Here is a 21,189-nt window from a genome sequence, read left to right on the forward strand (position 1 = left end):
CTAGTTTATTTATTTATTTATTTTTAAAAAGATTTTATTTATTTATATGACAGACAGAGATCACATGCAGGCTGAGAGGGAAGCAGAGAGACGGGGAGCAGGCTCCCCACTGAGCAGAGACCCCAATGCGGGGCTCGATCCCAGGACCCTGGGATCATGACCGGAGCCAAAGGCAGAGACTTTAACCCACTGAGCCACCCAGGCACCCCAAGGTCTTCTAGTTTAAATCCCCAAATAATCTAATGTAAACTAAGATGATGAGATAATTTTCAGTTACTATTATACTGAATTTCACTTGATATGGTTGTACTTAGTCTGTAGTACTGCACAAGAAAAGTATAGTAAAAACCTAATCAACTGGATCTCTCTGTCCAAACCTTTAATTATGTGACTTTACTATGTTTCCCCTGTGCTTTCTTTAGAAAGACTATATAAGCAAACTATCACCATTTCTCAGACTTCAGATTAAAAAAAAACAAGAGAGAAGGAAACGTCTATATTATTTTATTACCACTGTGAAACTGTCACCAGAGTTTAGAGTAACAAGATGACAGTCACTGAGGAGTCAGCCACATCCATTATCTAGTTTCCTAACTTCATTTTGGCAGAAAATAGCTAGCATATTTTAATGAAGACAAATGAACCAAAAAGTCAGCTAAACTTTCATCCTCTGTTTATCCCAATATATTATTCCATTTTCTCCCAATTTATTTTTCCTGATTGTTGGCCAAAACTCCAGTCATTGATCATGGGATATACCTGTCTCAGGGAATAATTAATTTCACATAATTTGCTGTTATTCTTCTAATATTTGTTAATTTGTTTCAGTGGCAAGATACACTTTGGGAATTTCAATCAACAATATCCAAACTATTAATGAATTGCTCAAGTGGGAAAGATATGAGAGATACATTTTTTTAAAGATTTTATTTATTTATTTGACAGAGAAAGACAGTGAGAGAGGGAACACAAGCAGGGAGAGTGGGAGAGGGAGCAGAGCAGGGAACCCAATGCAGGGCTCCATTCCAGGACACTGGGATCATGATCTGAGCCAAAGGCAGACGCTTAACGACTAAGCCACCCAGGCGCCCCAAGATAAACACTTTCTGACTTTTTCACATCATTAAGACTGAATTCTTGATTTGTTCTTTAGTTGCAGATGGAGGAATAATTTTCCCTTTAATAATAGGACAAGTTGTCTTATTTTTTTAATGACACAATAGTGCTATTTTTGAAATATGATGTCGTGGCTATGCTCTTCTACTGTATCAGCTCAGTTAATCCATGAAAAATAAAAGGTATTTCTATGTTTTACTTTATGAAGGCAACCTCAGATACAAGAGACGTTTGGTATCTTTTAAGCAAAATTGCTACAGAGGCACAATAATTGTGCCATAAAATATAGAAGTTCATCTCTTAAGATTCCTGGAACCTGCAAATTTTTTACCAAGAGTAAAAAAGAGGCCAGAAATAAAGAGAGATATGATGTTTAGTTTTACTTAACATGAAAAAGCAATATTTAGAAATTATTTTAAAATTGGCTTAAAATAATATACAGCACCAATTACAGAAATAGAAACTTGTAGCTAATACTGAAGAGATATGGAAAACTGTAAGAAAAACTATGAATAATAAACCAGAGAATTACTAGGAGAGTAGAAAAGACGTTTTTATATCTCAGTGGCATAAAAATAGGATACAGAGAGCAGTGGGGTGTTGCTAAGTGAAATGCTTGAATAGTCTTCCAAAGTGAGTAAAACTAATTAAAGAAACTGACTTTTTAATTTGTTTGCCACCAATTTGTGGAAATATAAGAGGTCTGGGGGAAATTTCAGGGAAAAGGTAAAGGCCAGATTAATAAGGAAACCAATCGAGAGTTTAAGGATGCTTCCCTGTGCAGATCAGCCGCTGGAGCTCCACTAAGAATGGTATTTTCCTAGGAAGGCTGACCTCCTCATTCATATCTTAGAAGCATGCATGTGCATTTGTGTGTACCATTAGATTTACCTCTCTAGCACATGCAGTCCACCTAGACCCTCTTTCCTTTGGGAAGAATTTGACTTAAGTGACTGTTAGCCGCAAAAGTGTGCTTAGGACTGAAACAAGATGTCAAAGTCCTTCTGAGAGCTAGATAAATTTCTAGGACATCATTTATCCTTTAAATGGAAAAGCTGGTGCTTACGATGTGTTGCTATTGCTATTATACATGGAGATATTTCCAGTTAAAAAATTTAAAAGAGATACACAAACACTTTGAGCGTTTTCTTTCACTTAGCTCCTCAGGTCGAAACTCAAGCAGTCAGATTTGCCCATCTAGTTCATCGTACTCCTCTGGTCCGAGTGAGTCACACACTTGGTCAGCTCTGTCAAGGAACAGAACACTTCATCCACATTCAGATTCTGGAATATCATCCCCGGTAAATATGTTTAATTAGCTCTTTACCTAAGACTAAGTTTATAAAATGTACTTCATGTTATATTGAACATTTTTTAATTAAGTGTTTAACTTCTTAAATTTACCCTTGTAATTGGGGAGGAATGAAAGTTTGATACTTTTAGTATGAACTCAGAGAGGAGACAGAAAGAAGGTGCTGGAATGGAGGAAGGAAGACAATAGTAGAGAGGAAAAGAAAAGGTAGTGAACCCCAGAATAGAAATGGCATGCCTTCCTTTCCCCCTGCTCAGTTTGAATTCTCCTTTCAGTCTAAGATTTGTCTCCTTTCTTTCTGGAATGTCCTTTGTCCACAAAATAAAAATTTTTCCTTCCAAACTCCCCACTTCCAAGACTTTTCTGTAACCACATGTGCTTTTCCCTCCTTTCCTTTATTTACCATTATTTCACCTATCCCACTGGCTCCAGATGAGTTACTCAAATACCTGCCTCCCAAATTACAGAAAACGAGTTTTCAAGCACAAATGCCATACTTTATTTAACTTCATATCCCTGGTGCCTGATACACAGTAGGGTACAGTATGTATTTTTGAACAAATGAAATGAAATGAAATGAAACATACCAAATTTGAAAATATTTATTGAACCAATGGATTAATTACTTGGTCCTTCAGAAATAAAAAAGGAAAAACAAAAATACACAAATATTCACTATTCCTTTAGGAGGAAGCAACAGTCACTCAGCTGCAGCACACTGACAACCTTACAGAAATATAAACAAAGAAATTTAATGCCTCATTTTCCGACAAGGTCAGAAGTTGTGAAGTCAACCGCATACCTCCTTCAAAAAGCAAACAGCGTTTTGTACAAAATTAGATGGTTGAAAAATGGAAACTTTCTTCTCAAACACAGCTTTAGCTTAGGTTTTTTTTTTCCCAGTAAGATCCTCATGAAATGACACAAAAAGGCAATGGGGTGTGGCAACCCTAGGGAATTTAACTTCTAAGAAATTTATGTTCTATGATAGAAGAAAGAAAAGAAAAATCCAAAAGCACACTGGAAGTTGGGAAAAAAGCTTCCATAAACATGTGAACTGAACGACCAAGAATAGTCCAGGGACCACATTCCTCAATAACCTAAAAATTGTGCTTCTGGGTTTTTCAAAGATTATTTCTAAAGAATTTATAAACTCCTTGAAAGCATGTTAGCAAATCCTCAGATTTTCTCAACAAATTGCTCAAGTGCTAACTAGCTTTTTCATGTTGCTTTTTTAATACCAACTAGTTTGCTACTAGTTCTATTCTTTAAATGGAGACACTGACGTATTTACTAGAATCACCATGGTCATTCAGTGATTAGGCAATGAAGATCAAAAATAAAAAATAATTATTATTGAAAAGCCACCACTTTTCAATTTATTTTGAATCAGCATGCTCCAAACTCTGCTTCATAAAATGCACGAGACCCATGTGCTACTCCAAGAATAAAGGTTTCTATGATTTAAAAGTCCAGGGGAACACTTTGTGAGTCTAGACTCATAATGTATTAATATATATAGAGAAAGGCTCTGTGGAGTCTGGTAGCAAAGAGAAACACTTAACTCAGTTTAATTCAGAGCCTCATAAGCTTATTCAGTGGTGGAAATGTTTTTATGTTAGTATTAGTCACATAAATTTACAGCTTAAGCAAATCATAAGCTATGTGAAATGCTGCTCTGTGAGATGAAAGCAGTAGTTCCAAATACTCTAATGACATTTCTTTATATCAAATATTCTGGGTCTCTTTGTTTATGTGTATACCACTGGCTAACTGAAGACTGAATCTGTGGTATATTTAACATAATGCTCTTTTCTGAGTAATACACCTTTTGTTTGTGTTAACCTTGAAACTATCATAAGCTATATAAGATTCAGGGAATTTTGATTGACTACAATCTCAATCATAGTAAATAATATAAAATTGTCCTAAATATGGTCTTGCACACATCCTGGTCAGTAATATACTTACTGTCTAGAACAAGGAAGATGACCAGACCTGAAATATTTCATTCATACTGGCTACGCATTTTAAGAGGAATGTCAATAAATTGGAACTCTTCCCAAGGAGAATCATATGTTCTTGTTGGATAATTAATAATCTGTAGATCATGATCCATGAGCAAGAATTATATGACTTAGGGAAAAGATGGCAAATGCTACAAACAACATCATAGTCACATGTGGTTTCTGCGTAGCCTCAAAAGGCAGAACTTTCACAACTGGAGATAGTTAAAGAAGCTTGGGGGCCCATACAATAAAGAATCTTCAACAGGGGTGCCTGGGTGGCTCAGTGGGTTGAGCCTCTGCCTTCTGCTCAGGTCGTGATCTCAGGTTCCTGGGATCGAGTCCTGGGATTGGCCTCTCTGCTCAGCGGGGAGCCTGCTTCCTCCTCTCTCTGCCTGCCTCTCTGCCTACTTGTGATCTCTCTCTGTCAAATAAATAAATAATATTTTTAAAGAAATCTTCAACAATTAGAACTGTTATAAGACAGAAAATGGAATAAGGTTTCTCAATCTAAATAAACCAAATAGTTTCATTTTATAGTTTTACTAAGCATTTTAAATTTGGTAGGCTAAATCAACGTTGTACTATTACTTTGCATCCTATCAGATTTTATAAATGTACTAGTGTAACAGTATGAAGAAATGTTATCTGTAGCCCCTAAAAACCATTCAATAAATATTAAAGGATGATTTATCAGAGGTGGTATAAAGTGGATTCATGAATGTGTACACTTATCTATTTCTTTTGTTATTTACCATCAAATATAATTTAGAATGAACTAAAGTGACTTCTATGAGGACACTGTTAGGTACTTGGAGTTTAATTTGGCTGAATGTTTGGCAATGATTTGTATTACTTTTACACATAAAAGTAAATCAATCTCATATTGCCAGATGCTATTTCTCTTCTCTTATTTTAAAGCTTCCATCAGACTCTTGTAAGTACCTTACTTGGCACAAGGTAGAGCAACATGACATTCAAGGAAGTCAACTGCGTTGCCCAAGAGTAAGAGAAGGTAAAGAACAAATGTGTGAATCTTTGTATATGTACTCCAAGTAGATTTTATTTGTGGGTTAAAAAATTACTTGGGGGAAAAAAGATATTCCTTGGAGATAGAAAAATTCCCTTTTTCAAGACCATAGAATTACTAATATAGTTAGTGAAGCCACTTTAAAGCATATTCACATATCATATCTGATTATATACAGAATAAATGTTCAGTATTAAATCCTGGAGAAATAGAAAGATGAAAAAGAACCTGTAATTCAACTATCCAGAAATAATTACTGTGATTTTTGTTTCCATTTACTTTTTTTGAAAAGTACATACACATATTTCTTTACAAAATTGTACAAATGATTTTGTTTGAGTTTTCCCATTTACCTTGTTTTTGTGAGCATTTCTTCCATGTTATTAAACATTACTCAAAATGCAGTTTTTAAAGGTTGCATATCTCTCCATCATATAGATATTATTAAATATGTTTAACCAATGATCTTTGTTGGAATTTGCATATATTTATAATATTTCATGATCATGAATTACATTGTCACTTCGATGAATAATTTTAACCTGATTTCATTCTATCATTTGTTTTTAAAACACCAAATGGGCATCTAAATAAAGCAAATAGTTTCATTTTATATTTTCACTAAGCATTTTAAGTTCAGTAGAATAAACCAATATTTTATTATTCCTTTTTATTCTATAAGATTTCATAAGTATACTAGTGTGACAGTTTGAAGAACTGTTATCTGTAGCCCCTTATATACATAATGTTTGATTTGTATAAGTAGCTTTCAATAGATTCTATATTATGTAAGAACAAGCACCATACATTTCTCATGTCTCTTTTGCATATCCCATAAGCTGATGAAATAATATCAGACATAATTCTGGCTGCAGTGAGTATTTAGTCTTTATAAAATATCAAATATCTTGGCTATCTTCCATCTGTGTTTTCAGACTTGCAGTTACATTGTACAATGTACAATTTTAATATTGATTTAGAAAAAGTTGCTTTAGATATATTTGCCTACTCATTTCCCTCTCTCAGTGCTTACCACACAATGCTTTTCTTCTTTCACTCAAACTCAGTTGACAAAGGAAGCTTAAAAAAAATCATTTTCTGAAATGTTGAGTAAAATATGTTCTTGTGTTTTAACTGTTAGCTCTGTTTGCAGATAAGTACTGACTCCTATTTTTAAAATATTTGTAGGCAGTACTACTAGAGGTAAATGCAAATTGTTCTGTGGGGACCTGAGAGAGAATATTTTTCAAATGGCCAGAAATTATGGGGAGTTTTGAAGAAAGGAGACCAAAAGAAGTAGAGGCCATGTGTGTCACATGAGTAGGAAGTCCACAGGCAAAAAGACAGAAATGGTTTTACCAGGGACCAAAGTGGGCAGGGTTCAGCTGGTCCTTAAACTTTAGTTTTGGGACAGATTACCCAGAAGCTTGTGGAAAATACAGTTTTCCAGGACTGTCTCTCAAAGAATCTGATATAATTGGTATGAATAGGGCCCAGGAATTTGATAATTTTAAAATTAACAGGAAATTCTGTTGCAGATGAGTAGAGGGCCAGAGTATGAGAAATGCTAGTTTAAGAAGTTTGAAGGGAAGAAATTTGAATAGAAAGTGAAAAATTGATACAATAAGGGTGTTGGCACTTGTGTGTGTATGTGTGTGTATACATGTGCCTGTGTATGCGTGGTGTGGTGGTGGTTGATGATTGTGCTACAATGAAGCAAAAAGAAATTATATTCTAAGCATGGTTGGAGGGCTGATGTTTAGAGAGAACTGCCAAACTGAAGACATTGGGGGATGATAGAAATAAGATGTAGGAGTAAACTGAAAATGAGCATGTGTAAAGAGAGTCCAGTGGCCTCCCTTCTTTCCTGATTTAAGTGCCAGTTCATGTACTGAAGTCATCAGCCAACAAAACCAATCCCACGTAAGGACCACAGCGGCCAGTCATGCAGAGGACATCATCGCTCTGCAGAGATACAGCACATTTTCCTTCCATAGACCATTAGCAACACCCAATCTCTTGCAAGTGACTAGTTGTAAAAGGAATAGAGCATGATCTGGGGGATAGAAAATGTTGGAAAATCCCATCAGCTCAAATCGTGGAGAAAATAGATGTCCCTTGTTCATTGCCCTTCATTTTAAGTTTTGGTGTGCTTGTATGAGATGGAGAACAAGTACTTCTCAAAAGGATTCTAATAATAATTACCCTTCTTCTAGATTAGATCCTGAACTACTTCAGTTCATCTCAGTTGCCCCAGTTGGGCATCTGGGAAGTGTACTTAAGAGAACAAAGGTTATCTGGTATGTGATAAACAGCAATTTCCTAAGGCTTTGATGGCCAGATCAAGACTGGCTTAACTCTTCCCAATTAAATGACGTAAAAGAGCCAAGAGTTGGGCAGAGTTCTTTTAAACCATAGATGCTTTCTATTTGAAAATCCCTCAGCAAGTGTTAATATAGTCACTGCTGCTGAGTTACAAATCCAGTGAGGGGATAAAGGACAAATTCAGAAATAGCAGGTGAAAGGCAACATTCCAAGGTTGTCAGATATTCCAGACTATACTTCTCAACTGCTAAGATATATCTTCAATTATCAACCATGTCTAAGTTTAAAAAAGAAAGAATCCAATTTAATATAACTCCTCACAGTGGAAATGACCTTTGGCTTCCAACTTCAAAGAAATCTTTGAGAGCTGCTTAAAAAAAAATAATTGAAAGAGCAGAAGATCAACAGAACTCAAACAAACAATATAGGACAGAGTTTAATAACTCTGGGGGTATCCACTGCACAAAGCAAGTTACCAAATTTGGGGGTGGTCATATTAAAGACAATAGAACCTGAGTTCTACCCAATTACATAATTGCCCAGTTTTTCTAGTTCTATGACTTTTAATTCCAATCAGCCTAATCAATGAAGAAGAAAATTTATTAATCCAAAGATATTTTATTCGTAAACTGGTTAGTATACTTCAGGGTTATGTGATTTCCTGGTGGCAACAGTACAGCTCATTACGAGAGAAATGCTCAAAAGGTCAGGTTGCATTTCAGCTTCTACCTGTGTCTGAGGAAAGAACTGATGTTTGTGTCAAAATAATGGAACATCGGACTCTTTTATTGCCTTCCATAAATCCTTCACAAATGGACTCATTATCTCCCATCAGAGACCAGACAAGACTGTCACAAAAACAACGTTTGTTCTTGATGCCTTTAGTAACCTCTTCTTTATTATAACAATTTCTTTTCACCTCTGAACCAAGAATCACACACTCCAGAAAAATGGAGAGGGGGAATTGTGCACAAATGGTACCAGGTAGGATTCATGGAAACACAGGATGCTGGAATTGGGAGGGAACTGAAATCACTGAGCTTAGCATTGCTGTGAGGGGCTCGCTTAACATCACAACAGACCAAAGTTTAGGTAATTGAGTAATACAATGGAGCTGTACTTTCTCAGCGAAAAATACATTTTAGTAAAATTGGAAATCAGTATTTTTATAAAGCATTATGATCTTCAAACAATTTCTCATCATATTCAGCTGATGTTGGGCTCTTGATTTTAGTCTTCCCTGTATTTTTGCAGACATGGAAAACTAAAGCTCAGAAAATTAAAATTAGTCATCCGGAGTCACCCAACCACCTAGCACCCAACCTCGGACTGAAAACAGGCTTTCCTTTCCCTAACCATGGAAATCTGTGCAAGCCTGATGTGGAGGACAACAGGTTTGGGAAATAGTGGGAAATGAGTTTGGAAATGGAGATTGAGATAAGATTGTGGAAAACCTTATCTGACAAACCAGGATTCTCTACCCCGAAATGGTAGACAGTGAGAAATTCTGAAACATTTTAAGCAAAGCTGTTTTTTAGGAAAGCTGGATGGCCATGTGTATCATTTATATTGAAGGAGAGATCATTGGAAACAAGGCAATCCAAGAGAAAGTAGTTTTAGTTCAGGTAGGAAGTTATGAGAGTCCCAATGTGGCAAAAGCGAGGGACAGATTCTCAAGGGGAAAGTGATGGAACCAAGTGGCCAATTGAATTGAGAGACAAAAGAGAGGGAAAGCCGTAAGTGACATCCCCAAAGAGAAGATCGTATAAAGACTAAGTCACTCTTTCGGGGATTTTCTTACCTACCTGTGCTCCAAATAATTTAATAGGTTAAAACTGGACTTATTTTGTTATTGCTTACACTATATGGGCCAGCTCATGTTCTCCTCAATCCTGATATCAAGCAGAAGTTTAAAACAACTGGACAAATATCAGGCAAGATGTCAGTCCTGCCACTGTAAACCTACTTCTTAGCTCTCACCTTGTGGTATTTGCCCAGGACCCTCCACAGAAGAGCTGCTCTTCAGACAGGAGGAGTGTACCTGGCCTGCTGGGAAAAGAGTCCTTGAAAAAAACAAATGGGAAACATGGCTACAAGAAAATTGGGAGGACTGCACGGTGAGAGCTTGAAAGATGGGAAAAAAGTCTCTTTTTCTCATTGATTCAGTTACGACACTCCCCCCTTATTTCTAAGGGCAAAATCAAAACTCTAAGCATTCCTCCGCCATTTTCTCTAAAACTAGCTGTGTTTGGGGTTCTCCATCTCTTTGTTCACCTCTTCTTCATCATGACATGATACTTATTTTCTAACCTGTATCTTATCCTAATACTTGGGCTTCGGAAAAGTTTAAAATACTTGAGAACGCAATTGTTCCTTTTGATAATAGTAAGTGTCAAATGTTGGACAATATTCCTTGTCAAAGAGTTTATGATGTGATCCAGAATACCTTGAATAATGCATTCGGCCCAAAACTTTGAACAGCTGGAGCAGCCAGCCTGGTCTGAACACAACTCTCCAGAAGCAAAACTTCTTACCAGTAAAAATAGGAGCTGTGATTTGTTGGTGCTGAAAATCACCCAACTGAACAAGTCACTAGCTTTGATGCAGCCCTTTCCCTACATCAGCCAGAGCACTACAAAGCAATGGTGCTGCAGTTCTTCAAGCCTCTAATCCCAGCTGGCTCAAGTCACGTTAGGCAGAGTACTGAGGGTGTAACCGGGAAGGATGTGTTGGTGGCAAAGAAAGAGTGAATCAACTTCTTCGCAATAGAGTGGGATGCCAATATTTTGTTTTTGTTTTTTAAGATTTTATTTATTTGACACAGAGAGACACAGTGAGAGAGGGAACATAAGAAGGGGGAGTGGAAGAGGGAGAAGATGGCTTCCTGCCGAACAGGGAGCCCGATGGAGGGCTTGAACCCAGGACCCTGGGATCATGACCTCAGCCAAACACAGATGCTTAAGGATTAGCCACCCAGGTGCCCCAATATTTTTGGTCTTTGGAGTGATCAAATTGTATATGAAGAATTTAGGAATTCTTCCAGAAATAAGATTGAGTTTAAAACCTGCTCCCTGAGGCTTCTTGAAGCCAGTTTTGCTTCATAGATTGACCATAGATGTTATAAAATTATGGAATTAGGAGTTTCAGAGAGGGTCTGTTCTAAATCCCATCCTTTCAAAAAGGAAGGGGAAGTCCGGAAAGAAATGATTTGCCAAAGGTTATACATCTTGGCAGTGGAAGATATAAAAATAGAATATTGTTTCCCCTGCATGGTGCTTTCTTTTCTTTTTAAATTAATTAAAAATTTTCATATATAATGGGTGGACACATTCTACTCTTAAAAATTAAACCATACATCTATTTTATTTGTTTAAAATTTAAGCGATGTACCTGAAATGTTGACCTCCACCCCAGAACTATCTTCAGAGGTAATAATTCCATTGTATACCCATATTCATTCTTTATAGCTGCCGTTTAAACTATGGATATATTATAAAAGCCAGTGGAGCCTTCCTAATAAATTGTCATAGAAAATTTAATTGGCCTTGAGATAACTGTACTCTAAGAGAATGGCTAAATAAATTCTAACTACCATAGAAAACTTAATTGGAACACAGTTGTCCAAGAAAAGCCTCTCTGAGGAGGTGACATTCAATATAGAGACAGATATAACCACTTATCATTTCTTAAGTTTTATTTCTTTTATCCTTTTGGAAAATGGAACTTAAAGTATCAAAGTTTATGTTTAGTATCTAAAAATATTAAGAACTTAATGATCTTTATAAAGATAGAGTTATCTATATTTCTTTAAAACAGTAAATTATTTTGATTCAAATTTTTTTAAAAGGGGATTGCCATTTTATTTGTTAATTTTATTGACAGAATTGATAGCAGAATTCTGGAAATAAAATAAATTAACTCTTAGGAATAGAGTTTATAGAGCCAATGCTACCAGCAAAAGTGGCTTTAATTTCCTTTATATCAAAACTGACTGACCTTAAAAGCAAAAATAAAGTATCCACTGTCTGTTAAATATGGTAAAGTCATTTTCACATATGTATCTGTAAGCTACTTTAAAACAAAATAATAGCTTCCATCTTTTGAATGATGGTATCTCCATTACTTCATAATTAATATTACTTATTACTTTATAGGTAATACTACTTATTATTTATTCTTTACTTATTATTAAACATATAAATATATAAATTATATAAGTATATAAATAATATTTATTGTTAAATTACTTATAATATTACTTATTATTTTTAAAACAATCTTTTTATTATTATTATTAGGTGTCATTCTTATTTTCTTTAAGAAGAAAAGGGGGACAACAAAAATTTTCATAATACACAGAAGACAAGTTAGCACAGGGGTGGGGGAGTGAAATCTTTTAAAATGTGATTTCTGCATATTTCCAAGGAGGCCAAGGATAACTAATCATTTCAATCAGTAATTCCAAAATAGAATTTTATCCCTTCCACTCTTTACCCCTAGAAAATTTCAGAATCAGTTTCAGGATCCTGCCTTCCCCACTTCCAACCTTGTATGTAATTAGAATCAGGTCTGATTTTCACCTCCCCTACCTTGAGAATGAATTGTTGCTACATAATTGTGAGTATTTGGATGTGAGAGTGTTTTAGAGTGCACACCAAAAACGGTGGAAAACTACTGGTTTAAATAACATCTACAACACAATTTTAATTAATAACTATTTTTAAAAAGTTGACAAAGAACTTGCTTTTTCTTTTTATTTATTTTTCCCTTCAGAATTTGAACCTTTCATTTCAGGATTTGGGGGACCCTTATCAAGTTGCAAATTTTAACAGGATTCTTAGAAGACTAATTCGAGTTGAAATCCTCTGGTTAGTGGACAATTCACTGGTGGACTTAAGTGCCATAAGATTGCCAAGGTACCTGCCCTTTAACATGTATAGTTACTAAGTTAAAGTCAAATATTTGGTATTTGGACATATATGATGATTTTCTGTACCTACTATGGCCAAATGGTCAAGTCTTAAAGGTAATAGTGGTAAGTGATACCCAAGCAAGGCAAAAAGGGAAATTTATACATCAAAATGTCATACTTTAGAGGGGAAAAAATCTATTCCTTTCCAAATTAATATTATCATCAATTTTTAGAGGAGTAGTTTGGTATCAGGGAATCACACTGGCAGAAAAGCTTGCCACATCCCTTGTATTGTACACTGGAAAATGCAATTACATTATATAAGTACAATTGTTGTAACATAGACATTTTTAGTCATATTTGTTGAACACCCATGAGACTTCAGGTAGTTGACAAGAGTCTTGGTTTCTTTTAGGTGAGGGTAGTCAATCAGAATAGCAACAGAAACAAACTAAAAGTTTTTAAAAAAATATATAGATTCTTTGGTCTTCCAAAGATCCCAAACTCCTGACATTAAAGATAATCTGCCTTTTTGCTCAGGATTGCGAGAACTCTTTTCTTAGAGAGCTGCTGTCTGCTGCACTAGGCACACTGGGTAGGTAGAGTGCCAAGAAGTAGGAGATGAAGGAAATTAAGCAGACACAAGAAGGAAGGGTAAATCCTAGAGCTGGTTAAGTTACATCTCTAAGCTGGGAACACTTATCCCTGGGTGATAAAAAGACCATCACAGCCACATGGGAAAGGGAAGCAGTCAGGAGATGGAGGAGGTGTCAGAATATGCAAAGTCCCTGGGTATCTTCAGGCATTTCCAAAGCCCCTCTAAAATTTTAGATAGACTTGCATAGCATTTGACTTTACTTGCGTTCTTTTTAAGTAAACTCTACATCCAATGTGGGTCTTAAACTAAGCACAACCCCGAGATGAAGAGTTGCATGCTCTAGTAGTTGAGCCAGCCAGGCGCCCCTACTTAGGTTCTTCTTAAATAACAAATTTTTAAATATGAAAATAAAAATTCTCAAAAGAAAATTAATATCACTACTATAAATAAAAATCATCGGTAGTTGATACTGATTTATTCAGGTTTTTGTTTCTGTTTTTGTTTTGCCAGACTCTTTTCTAGGGATATGATAGTGATAACATTAGTTATATTTCTAATATATATTTAAATATACATGCAACAAAAACATGTTTAATAGTCACATGGCATAATTTAGAAATACTGAACTAGAATATCGTGTACTTGAAGTATTTGCACTTGACCTGATCCAGATCAATAAACCTCTAAATCTTTGATATATTACATAAAAAAGAGAAAGAGAGAAACCATAATCATTAAAGAAAAGACTTGCCCCAGATTTAGTGTTCTCTCGATATCTTTTTTGGCTTTTCTTTCTATAGAAATAGACTATATAATATCAAATTATGTAATTGATTTGGCAGTTGTAAAATTTGAATTGCAATTACATAATTTGTTTCTTTTATCTTAATTTTTTAATTTAATTTTGTATCTTTTGATACTTTGATTTGGCAGTTGTAAAATGTGAATTGCAAAGTATCAAAAGAGAAAAAAGTTGATGTATTAATTCATGGCCTCCTTCTTTCTGCCCCAGGGAAAAACACCACACTTGGTTTGCTGCTTTTCACCCCTAACATCCTGCAGACTGGGGATGTGTGATGGGCTGAATCTCAGAGCCCAGGGTGGATATACATTGAAAATGTAGACAAGAAAAGAACAGATTTCACAAGAGGACAGAAAGAGGCGCAGAGAGACAGGAACTGCTTAGGCTGGGGTTTCAATTAGAAATCATCGTCACACTAAAGTACTCCGAAAAGCTTATGTGTAACCTGGAAAAGAGTAAAAATCCAAAGTTATCAAATGTATGATTAGGACTGTATAAAATGTCCATATGAAGAGAGAGTAGAAGGAAACAAGGAAATGAAGAGTTGTGAAAAAATTACAATTCAGTCGGGTAGGGAATTTCACTGGATTTTTCTAATAGAGTTGTGTGGAAGCTCTCTCTGTTTAGCACCATCTTTACCATTAACAATAATTATTTACTAATTGTCTTTGTGGGGTACAAGGCCATAAATAAGTTCCCTGTGTTTCTCTCATGGTATTTAATCCCAGCTTATACATAAAGAATTTTTCCTTAAGGCAATGTATTAGTGATTTGAATTATTTCCTCTACTTGCATGGCCTTATACAATTAGAGCTTTAAGGCAAAAATATTGAGAAGCAGGATATGTCAGGAAAATGTATTCAACCTCAGTGCCCAACACACATTTCTTCTCCTAAGGATACCTTTTAGTTTTCTTTTATATATAACCAGATTTTTTTTCCTTTTTCTAATTTAGAACATTATTTTTTCAATATAAAATTTAAGTATGGAAAATTTAATTAGAATTTAAGTAGGGAAAAAAAGAACAGATCTCACTACTTGGAGGCAATACTCTCCATAAGTTGTTATGTGTCTGTGTGAACGACTAGATCATTGAGATTCACTCATTCACTGCAGCCGTTCACTCCTTTATTTGAGACATACTGCAAACCCACCATGGACTAACTACCATGCCAAGTACTGAGTGTGTACCCTGGAAAAGAAAACAGACTTCTGTATTCAGCAAGCTTATAGTCTCATATATTCAGCTTATTTTCTCTTCATATTTTGATATAAATATTTCTCTTCTAAACCACAGTTGTAGAAAATATCACTGTCACTTCTTTGAGGGGTTATGGTCTAGATGAGGCATGCTAGTCCTGTCCAAGATTTAGTAGTCAACCATCTTCTTCAGGAGACAAATGACAAGGTGTTTATATTTTTAATCCAGATGCAGGGTTTTAAATATGAACAAAAACCATCTCACATCTTTCAAACAATTGCCAAAGATACCTCAGATACAGCATTTATCCTTGGCCGAAAACCACATTGAGTCTCTGACTGGGCTTTCAAGTTTATGGTGCACTCCACTAGAATCCCTTACGCTCAAGAGGAACCCTTGTGAGTTTCACCAAAATTACCGGAAACGGTAAGGCCTCCAAACATCTTTGTCATCTATGTTCTTCATTGAATGTTATACTTTGACTGGCTGTTTCCCTGGCACTTAAATTTACTTGCCAAATATTTATCCTATCTACTATATGTTCAGCATTTCATGCTTCTGATCTCACCTGAAGAACTTTGAGCCGATCTTTTTTAAAAAAAAATTCTACAATATACTCTTCTCTCAGATAATTTATGATTGCTTTAAAATTGTAGGCTTCTCTTATAATGTAACTTTACATATACAAAGATGCTTAATTTTAGACTTTCAAATCCTATGTGTTTTCTCTCATAACGTATAATAGATATTATGTCTTTTTAAAGATTTCTATGTACAGATTCCTATCAATGTCCAAGTGATAGTTTTATAAATGGTTTATTCTCTGGGTTTTGTTTGTTTGTTTTGTTTTGTTGGGAGAGAGAGAGAGCAAGAATGATCAGGGGAGGGGAAGAAAAAAAGGGAGAGAGAGAATCCCAAGCAGGCTTGATACCCAGCACAGAGCCTGATGCCACGCTCAATCTCACATCCCTGAGATCATGATCTGAACCAAAATCCACAGCTGGATATTCAACCAGCTAAGCCACCCAGGCACCACTATTCTTTGACTTTATTTTCATTCCTTTGGGCCACAAGGGCACAATTAAATGGATACAAAGAAGTGACTGATTCAATCTACCCCACTGGTTGAAGGTCCTTGAAAACCTGTGAAGAATAAACCATTTTATTTCTTTGTCACTACTGGAAGATTCCTAATGGTAATAATGCAATGTATACCTTGGGGTATGCAGAAAATTCCCTCTTCCCTAGCTAATTCCCAATACCACTTGTGGGAATTTAAAGGGCAAAACCAAGCCACTGAGTTTTAGAACTTGCATTTGTCCCCAGATATGTCAACTCATGTCTCAGTTTGAATCTGTCATACAAAGGATTAGATCATCTCTAGGTGTGTACCTGGTCTATGATTATGTCCTTCATCTACATTTGACTTCAATAAAAGCATAGTTCTCACTACCTTCCTTTCTCAAACTGCCATTTTCCCATGACAACAACCATATTCTGAGGCCTAGATAATATTAGACTCTTTAAACCCTGATGTATGACAAAAAACTGTCAAAATAAGAATTCTAATCTCTGTTGTTCCTACATAAATCTTATTACTGCCATTGTCTCCCCCATGACTATAGACTGAAGGCAAAATTCATGTTCTGTGATAATAAATTCTCAAATTGCTTTTACATAAGTGAAAACTCGCAGCACAGTTGCTTTAAAATTGAACGAAGATTTAACTATAATAACATTTTGAAATTTAAAATTGTATTTCCTACAGTCAGAGGAGGTTTAGCTGGACATTTCAACATCATTCATAAAAAGGCACATTTCTAGTCATAAAGAAAATTGATTAGTATTACATTTTAGTTTTGTTAATTTATACATGGAATTTTATTTTGCTCCCAATTCAGTTATTGCTTCCCCTCAAAGGATGCCTTACAACAATAGAATTAAGATTAACTGTCTGAAATCTGATATGCCCTGAGGTCTCACTATAAATATGTCTTCAAAATTTATGATGTGGTATAGAGTTATGTGAGAATGAGGGATATAATGAGGCTCTTCTATTTTCTAACGTTAACTCTGTTGGATTGAGTCCAAGGTGGATATAGAGTGACATTCAAGCTATAAAAAGCCAGATTGTATTGACTTGAGTAGTACAGGGATACTTTAAACAGAAAGATCTGCCCAAACCAAACTGAACTCCCAAGTTCATCCAAATTTGGGTTCAGTCACCTAGCCAAAACCCACACTTTGAGGATTATAACAGATTTCATTCTGTCTCTGGGTATCTCTGTGTCCAGGATTTGGGCCAGACTTTCAGTGTCCCTTTACATCATAATCAGAATTATTTAAGTATAAGACTTTCTTGGTCATTGTCACCTAGAATTGTGACTGTCTTTCCCTTCCTCCTTTGTTTCAGATCCTCCAATAAGAAGAAAGCACAGTTCAAAAGAGAAAAAACTTACTGATAAAGCTCATAGTGTAAGTCCCAGTAGGTAGAAGGCAGCCCCATGTCCTGGGACAACCATAGGCAAACTCTTTCACTCTTCTTCAGAAGTCAATGTGATCTGAGTTCACCACAGTTTGACTTTTTGAAAAGTAGTAGCTAGGGTTTCCTGTCAGCTAAGTCTGAACATTAGGGTCAGAAGGCTTAGATTTTCATCTTTGTACTGTCCCCCACAGGCTTTATGATCTTAGATAAATGACTTAAAATGGGAGACAAAACCCTGACAGAACTGGTGTGAGGATTAAATAAGATAATGTTTAGGAAGTAATTAGTGCTAAGAAAATTATGCGGCCAATGAGAGCACCCAAGGAGGTCAACACCACCATTAGTTGACATAGCATGTCTACTGACAGGTTCTGGTATCTTTCATCCTGGGCAAGTCCTAATATGCATTTCCTCTGGTCTGGGCCCACAGAACTCCCATATCTAGAAAAACTATCCGCTTGAAAGGAGACACTGCTTTATAATTCTGCTAGGCATTTGACTGTTTAACTGGGCTGATGAGCGGGACCCCTTCCTGAACCTGGAAGTGACTGTGTAAATCTGAAATGTGATCTTCAGAAATGCTCTCTATCAAGAGAAAATAACCCAGGACAAGACTATTTCCCACCTCTTCTCTTATGCCTTAGAGCCAGAATTCTTCCTTAACTATCATTAAACAACATGTGTTTTTTTCTTTAAAAAAAAAAAACAAAAACTTTTAACTATCTAATGTGCACACATATCATTACCTCATTCTTTCTCTCATGGTTATTTGGCTAAATTCCTTCATTTTCCCCCTTTATAGAACATTGTAAAATGGGACTGAATTTCTCTTATAAAAACAGACTGTATATAGCACCACTTCTCTGATCTATACTTATGATCTGTAGAACTATATGGTAGCTACCGAAGAGGACAAGCTACAGCAGCATGATCAGCTCAATGAACATAGAGTATTTTATTATAACACTATTGTAAAGATAAAAAAAAAAGACAGAATAAAATGATAGACACCTCATTTCTTAATCAGTAATGCTTTTGTTCAGTATAGTTACTTATTTTTTTTTTAACTTTTGCTTTAGAGTGTTCTCCTGTTTGCCAAACTTAAAAATGCTGGACGGAATCCCGAAGCTACCAGAAGATTCTTCACCACCAGAAGCCAATATTTTTTCAAAAATGTGTATTATATTATAATGCAATTTGTATAAAAAGAAAGAAATCACTATTGTTTTTAAAAACTCATAAATACAGGAGATACATACTAAATATTGTCACTTACCATGTATATATCATATATATGATATATTTATATATTGCTTTCCTTTAAATTAGTGATCTCCAGTTTTGTTTTATTTTTAAAGATTTTATTTACTTACTTGACAGAGAGAGAGAGATCACAAGTAGGCAGAGAGGCAGGCAGAGAGAAAAGGGGAAGCAGGCTCCCTGCTGAGCAGAGAGCCTGATGCGGGGCTCAATCCCAGGACCTTGGGATCATGACCTGAGCTGAAGGCAGAGGCTCTCCACCCAGGTGCCCCTCTAGTTTTTAATTCTATACTCCAACAGTATATTTGAAGTATGCATACTTCAAATAAATTTTGAACATACACATATAATTCTTATTTAGAAATCTTATACCTAAAATACTAGAGAAATATATAATGGATATTTTAAACATTAAAAGAGAGATCTTTAAGTGATGGCATAAAAGTTTAGCATAAATAAAAGCTCTAAGTCTTCCTCCATACTCCAGGGACTCATCTTTCCAGCCTCAAGACTATGAGTCTTTTACTTTGAGAGTACTGCTTCAAATATCTGGGCCTATCAAAAGCAAGAGAGACAACTGTGTGATTTTAAGCCACATGTTTGGATTCTCCATTTTGAACATTCTGTCAATCATTAGTGACTTTGATACAACAGAAATTTAGGAAGGTCCCAGGCCATTCATTAAACATTTAGAAAATAAACAATAATGGTAAATCTTCTTTTTGTTCAGAGACTTTCATAAATTCAACTTCAAAGCTGCCTTCCCTATATATTAAAGGGAAAGAATACAATTCAATTTAATTGCTTTCAAAATTTAGAGAAAGGTCAACAATTAGATCAACTTCTGATCTTGTATTTTTTCTTATTTATAAAGATTAACTTTGTTGCAGAACTAACACTTTTCCAAGATGGTTCATCAATTAGTGCTTCCTATCATGAAACAAAATATTTTCTGGATCATCCTGCTATGAGTGAAAACTGCTTATAAAATTATACAACAAAGAATCTAACAAGACCAAGATATAGTTCCTTCTCTCAAGACTCTTATGAATGACTAAAGTAGACAACACACACATAAGATCTAAAATTAATAAAATATATTATAAATATTATGGGAGGAAGTGGAAGGAAAAGATTTAGTTTTAAATTATGGGAAGCCCTTTTGAGGAATTTATAGAAAAGATAATTTGAGATGGATGTTAAATAGTAACAGATCTCTGCAGGTAGCAAATAGTAGCAGGTTGTATCAGTCAGAAACATGACAGGAAAAGGGGCAAAAAGGGCACCTGGGTGGCTCAGTCAGTTAAGTATCTGACTCTTCATTTCTGCTCAGGTCAGGATCTCACGGCTTGTGGGATCCAGCCCCGCATCAGGCTGTGGGCTCAGTGAGGAGTCTGCAATAGATTCTCTCCCTCTGCCCTTCTCCTGCCACCATGCATATGCATGTGTTCTCTCTCTCTCACACCACTCCCCCTCTCTCTCTATATATGTATATTTATCTATATATAAACATATAGTAGTTATATAATTGTAATATATAATAAATATCATATGATAATAAATCATAATTCTTAGTAATGATTATAATTATTTATAAATATTAAAATTATTTAATCCTTAATTTATAATGTATAATTATATAAATATATGAATATAAATATATATATCTATGGAAATATAGAAAGAGAGAGAGCAAGAGAGAGAGAAAAGGGGCATAAAGTTCAGAAAGCGTACATCAATTAGGAATGGGCAGGCTGCAAAAGTCAAAGCAGATTGACAATAGCTTAAAAATAATAACAGCTATAATTTTTGAACACCTACTCTGTATCAGGCACAGCACAGACACTGTACATTCATTATTTATATCCTCAAAAAACTATGAGGGTCTAACTGTTCTCACTTCACTAGGAGGGATATCTGAGGCTCAGAGAGGTTAAATAGTTTGGTTAAGGTGACACAGGTAGGCCACACAACTATCATATGACAAAGGCAAGTTTCAAAGCCTGAACACTTCTCAACACCCTTGTTGCATCTTCTAATAACATAGTTCTAATTTAAAAATTCAAGATAATATTTTGTGTTTCTAGGAACAGTACCATCTCTCAGACCCCATCATAAATACCAATATTTAACCACAATCAG

General features: G+C 35.3%; 1 protein-coding gene across 1 annotated transcript; it reads left to right on the forward strand.

The window, feature by feature from the left end:
• The first annotated feature begins 5,421 nt into the window (after positions 1 to 5,421).
• Positions 5,422 to 19,058, forward strand: LOC122910475 (acidic leucine-rich nuclear phosphoprotein 32-related protein-like). Its single transcript, XM_044255101.1, has 5 exons — positions 5,422 to 5,449; positions 9,788 to 9,906; positions 12,584 to 12,705; positions 15,531 to 15,728; positions 18,867 to 19,058. The coding sequence occupies exons 4-5, from the start codon at positions 15,547 to 15,549 to the stop codon at positions 18,976 to 18,978; spliced, it is 294 nt and encodes a 97-aa protein (XP_044111036.1). The 5' UTR covers positions 5,422 to 5,449; positions 9,788 to 9,906; positions 12,584 to 12,705; positions 15,531 to 15,546; the 3' UTR covers positions 18,979 to 19,058.
• Positions 19,059 to 21,189: the final 2,131 nt, after the last annotated feature.

Source organism: Neovison vison, chromosome 6 (genome assembly GCF_020171115.1).
Source record: "Neovison vison isolate M4711 chromosome 6, ASM_NN_V1, whole genome shotgun sequence".
Classification (NCBI taxonomy): Eukaryota; Metazoa; Chordata; class Mammalia; order Carnivora; family Mustelidae; genus Neogale; species Neogale vison.

Excerpts from the sequence above, each read along its gene's own strand:
- LOC122910475 (XM_044255101.1), top strand. The coding sequence starts at position 15,547 with ATGAACAAAAACCATCTCACATCTTTCAAACAATTGCCAAAGATACCT. Across the intron at positions 15,729-18,866 it reads CACCAAAATTACCGGAAACG|AGTGTTCTCCTGTTTGCCAA; the intron begins GTAAGGCCTCCA and ends CTTTTGCTTTAG.